This window comes from Perissodus microlepis, chromosome 9 (assembly GCF_051167445.1).
Source record: "Perissodus microlepis isolate ML-2025 ecotype Zambia chromosome 9, ASM5116744v1, whole genome shotgun sequence".
NCBI classification, from domain to species: Eukaryota; Metazoa; Chordata; class Actinopteri; order Cichliformes; family Cichlidae; genus Perissodus; species Perissodus microlepis.
In genome coordinates this window covers 32,606,473-32,614,285 of record NC_140469.1, presented here as the reverse complement: position 1 = coordinate 32,614,285, position 7,813 = coordinate 32,606,473, and the positions used below count along the sequence as shown (strand labels likewise).

The 7,813-nt window shown below is 41.7% G+C and overlaps 1 protein-coding gene across 4 annotated transcripts in view; it reads left to right on the top strand.

Annotated features, from left to right (window-relative positions):
- sugct (succinyl-CoA:glutarate-CoA transferase) overlaps positions 1-6,485 on the top strand; it is a 65,510-nt gene extending 59,025 nt beyond the window's left edge. For 2 of the 4 annotated variants that reach the window (XM_084940312.1, XM_084940311.1), the window contains 2 exons: positions 788-851; positions 5,554-6,485. In XM_084940312.1, coding sequence (XP_084796438.1) covers positions 788-851; positions 5,554-5,717 — 228 coding nt within the window. In that variant the 3' untranslated portion in view covers positions 5,718-6,485. The remainder of the gene's footprint in view (positions 1-787; positions 852-5,553) is intronic. The other 2 variants (XM_084940313.1, XM_084940314.1) reach the window with 2 other exon arrangements.
- Positions 6,486-7,813: the final 1,328 nt, after the last annotated feature.

Here is a 7,813-nt window from a genome sequence, read left to right as displayed (position 1 = left end):
CCAAAATGCAGCCTCTCAGACTCAAGGGATGAAGTCAAAATCTTTATTGGCTGGAAAGGAAGATGCATACAAAACCAAACCACACTGGGAAATCTAAGTTCAAGAAACCACAGGGAGAGAGTAACACACAGCAGCTGGGAGAAATCAGACATAACCAGACCAAAGGGAAGCAAACTCAATATATTCACGTATGACACAGACCTTCAAAGTAAAACAGGAAATGTAACACTGATGCGGACTGACTAGGGGAAACAGAGCAACAAAGAAACACAGAGACCAACATAAAGGAGGCGCAGAGGGCAGCTACTAAACACTCAGAAAACTAAACAGAATACAAGAGACCCAAACTTAGATACAAGACTATAGAATAAACTGAGGCAACAAAGACAACTTAGAACATGCATCATAATACAAAAACCCTGAGACACAAGTGACTCCAGACACTGGGTCAGGAGATCCAGGATCCTGACAAGTTCAGACGTTTGTTGACGTTTGATTCTTACAGTGGGTCAGAATTTACCTGAACTTTACTGTGAAGGGGAAAATGACCTCTACAGACCAAAGCAGTGCATCAGGCTGTGAACTTTTAACATGGGAGTCTATGGGACTGACTCACTGCTGCCTCTGCTGGACGTCAGGGGAACTGCAGCTTCATTTTTTAACCCCCGAGTTAATGTTTGCTCCACATTTATCTCATGATACATATACAATAAAACATAATGACATGCACCCCCTCCTGCACACAGCACGGGTCAGTGTCTGATGTTTGTAACTGTTGTTTTCACAGGTGAAACACAATCGCCTCGTACAGGAGATGAACCATCCAACAGCAGGACGCATCGCTGTAGTCGGTCAGCACGCACACACACGCACATGCACACACACAGACATACACACATGCACACACACACACACACACACACATGCACACACACACACACACACGCTGTCCTCACTGTAACCCTTCGCCTTCAGTTTTTGACACCAGTTTGGTAAATGACATTTTCCAAGAACACAAACAAATATTTCCCATTAAAACCACAGGATTGTGTTCATCTGACACACAGACACACACTCGTCCACAGGGACCCTCCTGCTTTGATGGATCTCAGCATGTTTCCACTAAGAGGAAGCTGTTTGTCCACCAACATGTATTTACTGTCTAATCTGTCTTCTAACCTGTGTGTGTGTGTGTGTGTGTGTGTGTGTGTGTGTGTGTCTGGCCAGCCGAGCAGGAAGACATTCATAATGACCAGAGGCAGGTCACAGCGTGTGTGTTATAGTACTTGTATGGATCCTCATACGGTCCTATCCTGGACTCAGAGGGTTGGTGTCAGTCGCAGGTCCGTCGGCACACTTGGTTCAGATTTTTAGCTGGTGGTGACATCGGGGGGAAAACGTCCCTTCAAAGCAAACGTCTCAAACACAGCGAGGCTGCTGCTCCATTTCATGCAGTTGGAGTTATTGTGGTGTGGCTGTGGTCTCCAGCGCTGTGTCCTCTGGTGTCATAACTGACATTCCACCAGCTGAGGAAACAGCCAGCACTGCCCGCTCAATAACATCAGGATGGTTCCAGAAACATACTGAAAGAACGAGTGATTATCTTCCCGTGAACACAGCCGTCCATCATGGGGTGCTGTTAATAACAGGGCAGGTATTTGAATCTGAGCAGCCAAAGACCAGATCCACACTGGGGGGGCTGTGGTTCAGTAAAATGAGCTAACGAGGAAAGATGGAAAAATTCGGAGAGTCTAAGACAGAAATCAAAAACAGTGCCTGATCAGGGTCTTCTCCCTGTGAAGCGCATCTATGGGCTCGAGCCATACAGCATGTGGTTGTGTTTTAATTCTTTGCATCTTGTTCTGTTTAATCTGAACAAGCCCCTAAAAATAGTGAGTGATGACTGTCGGCCTCTCTGGGCTTTTATTACCAGTATTAAATTCAATGCTCTGTTTTTAAAACGCTACGATGCAACGACAGCCCAGCGGTTTGACAGACACCAAATATTTGAACATGTTAGAAAAGAATGACTCTGAGGCTAACAAAGATTAGCATGGGTGCATGAGGCTTCATAGCCAGGACTCCAAACGTGCAGCAGTATGTTAATGACTGACGTCATGCTGGGGATGGATGCTGTCAGGTGTTCTCCTGACTGATGTTTGGTCCATTTTCAGCATCTTTTTCTGCCATGATGCATTTGTCGCTGCCCATCAGGGACCCTCAATGAAAGTTAACATGAGGGGAAACAAGTTAGCGTTTATCTTCCAGCCTCACTGTGCTAATGTGCTGCTAATGTTAATCATTATTGAGTTTGGGAACTGAAGACGAGCTTGGCCAATGAAATCAGACTGAAGAGGCGGATACATGTGAGCTGGGACGATAACGTAATCAGTACTCATTAGATAAACATGTTTGTCACATGTATATTAGTGATGTATTCCCTCAGGTTATTTTAAACCTTTCGATTGAAACCAGAAATGTTCAGGAAGGTTCGGCTCACTGCAGATGCACTTAAACTCTGTTTCCTGCAAAGACGGAGTCCTGATGGGCTCAGTGAACTCACAGAGCAGAGCTCTACTACATGCTTCATTCACCCAGTCACATTCACACAGCTTTAATCTGTGCCTAAACACACAGATGGAAGCATTATGACCTGACGTTCATTGTCTTCCCACGGATACCTCAGCATGTGGACCAGATTCGTGAGGGATCTATCCACTGACCCTCCGATTAGTAGGCGACCCGCTCTTCCACCTGAGCCACAGCCAGCCAATCACAATCACATGAATAACGCTCACAGAGATTTAGGTTTGTGTGTTTCCTGCAAACTGAACCTCAAACTGAAAATCACCGTCCTGACTTTGTGGCCGAGTCCTCACAGTGTGACTGCAAACAGATTTATGTGCCCACAACATGACCAACACATGTGCACACACACATCCTGCTAACATGTAACATGATGTCTCACTGCCTCCGTGTGCTCTGTGATCCTGTTCCCTCATGTGATTTACACCAAACCATAATGTGAGAGGAATCTGTGTGTGTGTGCGTTTGTGTGTCAGCCCATTCACAGCCCTAACAATATCCTTTTCTTTGCTCTGCACTTTCCTCTTCTGTGCATCTCTGTTTAGTAAACAACACCAGACACAAGTGTGTGTGTGTGTGCACATTTGTGTGGTGTGTGTGTTGTCTGTACCTCGGAGGTTAATTGGGCGTGAAAACGTGCTGCTCAGAACATTCATTGGCCGACCTGTTGATGACACTCTTCTGTTTGTGAGTGTGTATTCATGTGTGTGTGCGTGTGCTGTTTCAGAGCCAGGAAATAGGTCAGAACAAACAGTAACAGACTGAAACGTGATGGAGGCAGCGAATAAAAGCAGGACACAAACCAAGCTATTCAAGCTAGAGCCAATGCAACCTGCAGGCAGCGCTAAACACAAACCTGAGGACGGCCCACCTGCCCTGACAGTCCCAGTAACCAACCACAACCACCTGTAACTAAGCAGCCAGCAACACCTGTAACTAAGCAACCACAACTACGTGTTACTAAGCAACCGTGACAACCTGTAACTAATTAACCATGAACACCTCTAACTAATCAAAGACAACTATCTCTAACTAAGTAACCATGTCCGCCTGTAACTAAGCAACCAGCAACACCTGTAACTAAGAAACCACAACTACGTGTTACTAAGCAACCGTGACAACCTGTAACTAATTAACCATGAACACCTCTAACTAATCAAAGACAACTATCTCTAACTAAGTAACCATGTCCGCCTGTAACTAAGCAACCAGGAACACCTGTAACTAAGCAACCACAACTACGTGTTACTAGGCAACCATGACAACCTGTAACTAATTAACTATGAACACCTCTAACTAATCAAAGACAACCACCTGTAACTAAGCAACCACAACTACGTGTTACTAAGCAACCGTGACAACCTGTAACTAATTAACCATGAACACCTCTAACTAATCAAAGACAACTATCTCTAACTAAGTAACCATGTCCGCCTGTAACTAAGCAACCAGGAACACCTGTAACTAAGCAACCACAACTATGTGTTACTAAGCAACCATGACCACCTGTAGTTAATTAACTAATTAAATATAACCACCTCTAGCTAATGAACTAGAACCACCTGTAAGTAATCAATCATGAGAACCTCTAACTAATCAAATACAATCATCTCTAGCAAGTCGTTATCCACAGCCATCTGTAACTAAGCAACCACGAACATCTGTAACTAAGCAACCACGACCATCTGGTTTGTGTCCTTTTTCAGTTGTTATCTCTATTAACTATGATACAGAGTGATACCATGTATAATTCACAAGTTAACGTATTATATTATGTGATTATATAAACACAAATTATAACATCATTAGTTGATAAACATAAACTAAACAGTTAAAAGAGGTAATATTTACCGTTTATTAACACTAATTGTTATAATGTATAAACACCATTAGAAGTAATACTTGTATATAATTTCTTGAGCACATTTCTTACCACAAACCTCACTGACCACAGACACAAAGAAAACTGTCAATCTTTTTCCGCCTCAGTGGTTTGATTATTTCTCCTCTTCGGTTTTAGCACAGAAATGCAAAAGAATGCAATCAGTGAATAACAGGATTACATAATCTTATTCCATAATTATTTGCTCTGACACCCTGAACACACACACAGTCAAACATGACACTACGCGGGCAGATACACATACACTTATGTCATCTTGCACGAGTGGCCTCACACACACACACACAGTGTGAGAGTTCGGCTCATTAGTGCTGTTCTTTAAAAAAAACAGCTGATTGTTGTGAGTTTCCCAAAATAAAATGTTTCCTTTTCCTCCTCGCTCACTTCCTGCCTTCATTTTTTCTCTAAAACTAATTTAACAGAAAGAAATGAAACGAAACAGGAAGCTGAATTCAAAAAATAATCTTATATGAAATCAGAATGACTCACAGATGGTTGCTGGTCCCTCCCCTATTATAAGAACATGGTTAATTTGATGTTCCAGGTGACACACACACACACAACCACACACACACACACACACACACACACATTTCAGTAACTTCATATACTTTAGATTTATTATTAATTGGCTTAGTTGTTTTTGTAAGCACATCAGCTGCAGGGATTTCACTATGTGGGCATTTTACTTTAGTTCTCCCACTATAATCAGCTTTACATTGTCTGGCCACACCATGAATTACACTACACATTAATGTAGTGTATTAATGTAGGACTGAGAACCTTCACAGACACTACACATTAATGTTTATGACCTGTTACCCACTGAAAACAGCTGGAACCTTATGCAACCACAAATGTGATGAAAGATCAGGAAATTGTTCTCCAAAGTGTGAGTGAGACCAGGAACATGAACACAAACAGGTGAAACATGGAAAGCAGTGGACAAACAAGAGAAGGAATGCAAAGATGAGAAAAACTGAATGAGTGGGATTGAATCTCCATTTCCTTTCCGACAGCACGTGGCTCTGATTCGCTGTCTCTTTTTGTTTGTTTGTCTTCAGGTCCTGCGGTTCGTTTCAGCAGCTTCTCTCCAAGCGGCCCGACACCCCCTCCTCTGATTGGCCAGCACACCGTAGAGGTGCTGCGAGACGTCTTATCGTACAGCAATGAAGTTATAGAAACCCTGCTGGAGTCAAAAGCAGTGGTTCAGAATGAAGTCTTCTAATTGGCCGAAAGAAAAATAACTAACGAGAGAAAGGAATAGACAAAAACTGATCATTTTTAACTGATCACTAGTTTTGATTTTAAAAGACTGATCATTAAACATTTAAATTTCAGCTGAAGATAAGTTCATATTTCCATTTTTAAATGTATTTTTTAATTATTTATGAACAATTTCTGTATACGGAGTGTTTTTACACAAATATGAAGCTGATTCACATCTTTGTGTTTTATGACTCTACAGTAACTCTACAGTAACTCTACAGTAACACTACAGAACTCTACAGTAACTCTACAGAACTCTAAAGTCACTCTACAGTAACACTACAGTAACTCTACAGTACTCTACAGTAACGCTACAGAACTCTACAGAACTCTACAGGAACTCTACAGTAACGCTACAGAACTCTACAGTAACTCTACAGAACTCTACAGTAACACTACAGTAACTCTACAGTAACACTACAGAACTCTACAGTAACACTACAGTAACTCTACAGAACTCTACAGTAACTCTACAGAACTCTACATAACTCTACAGTAACACAACAGTAACTCTACAGTAACTCTGCAGTCATACTGTTCTAACTCTACAGGACACTGATGATTTTTGTCAGATGTTCACGTCAGTGTTTGAAACAATACGCTACAAATACCAAAGAAAGATCACACCATCATGACCTTATAAAGTGTTTCTCAAAGCAAAATATGTTTATTGCACCTTAGAGCTGTTTATGAACTTGCTTTTAAATAAAACTTTTGAATCATTTTATGACCTGTGTATGTGCATGTGATGTGACACTGTGGGGGTTGATGTCGTGATGATTTACTGGAATGTCAATTATAATAAATCGCCTGCCACAAGTTTCAAGAAATGAAGTGAAACGACTGACCTGGAAGCAACCTTCTGGAAAATGTCACGTGTTCATTCACCTGACTGCTTGTCTCTTTGGTTTGCTGTCCCCACATGACCTGAATGAATCAGGATCACCTGAGCTCAAAGGTGAGGTGGAGAATAAATGCAGAAAAACTCAGGCATTCTCTCGTAAACATAAGATGCTCTGTTCTTTAACGTGGGAGAAAAATTTTAAAAATATAAATATTATGTTTTATTGATTAGAAACTTTGCAGTTTAAGGTACGTATCACATGAGAACACATGCCCCTGAACAGGAAGTCCCAGATTTTCTCCCTCCACTGATTTCTGTTCAAAGGACAAAGGAGGGGGGAACAACTAAGCTGTAGTGCCTCTTCTCTTCACTTCACTGTGCAATACTTTTTGTTAACGGTGCAATAGACTTCAATACTTGAAATGTGCAATTCCCTTGTATTCTTATTCCTATTTATTCTATTTATCCCTTTCGTATATTTTATTTATATATGTCTCTGTATTTATATATGTGTATATATATAATATTCTGCTCACGTTCTGTAACTTCCGTCGGTGCTGTGCTTTTGGAAACCGAATTTCCCAGAGGAACTCACCCGAGGGATTAATAAAGTTTAATCTTATCTTATCTCTCTTATCTTAAATCAAGGCACAAAAACAGATCCGCCCACAATGGTGCAAATGTGAAAAAGCTGTTATTGTGAGATAAAAGGTCAGTTTCATTTCTTTTGCTAAAAAATATTAATGAGGAAATGGTAACCTTTCCAGTTTTAATGCATTAAGGTAACGACCATCTGAGCTTCACCCAGTCGTCAGTAATGATATCATCTCGCCGCGGTTCCTTCCTCGTCGGCAGCTGTCGTTCATGCCACCTTCACGATGGTTCCTATGTTCTAAATTTAGATGGAAACTCAGGATGAAGATATTCTGAAAAACTCGGAGCTCCAGGAGGCTGGAACCCCGCCGAGCCGCCGGCTTTCTGCCCTTTGGTCTGTCGCTGATGGAAAACTATTGATCAGTGCAGCTTGAAGCGGTTCGTTTCACACTTCGTATGCAGGAAACACAGAGGAGATGAAGTGTACAGTGTTTGGATGCCGGGTGAGTGATTTCCAGCATCCTCTGCAGGATATTGTTCTGGGACACCAGTGAGAGATTATTGGCAGCAGCCCAGCTTCTTTATGACATTAATCATCTCTGATCATTGCTTGCAAT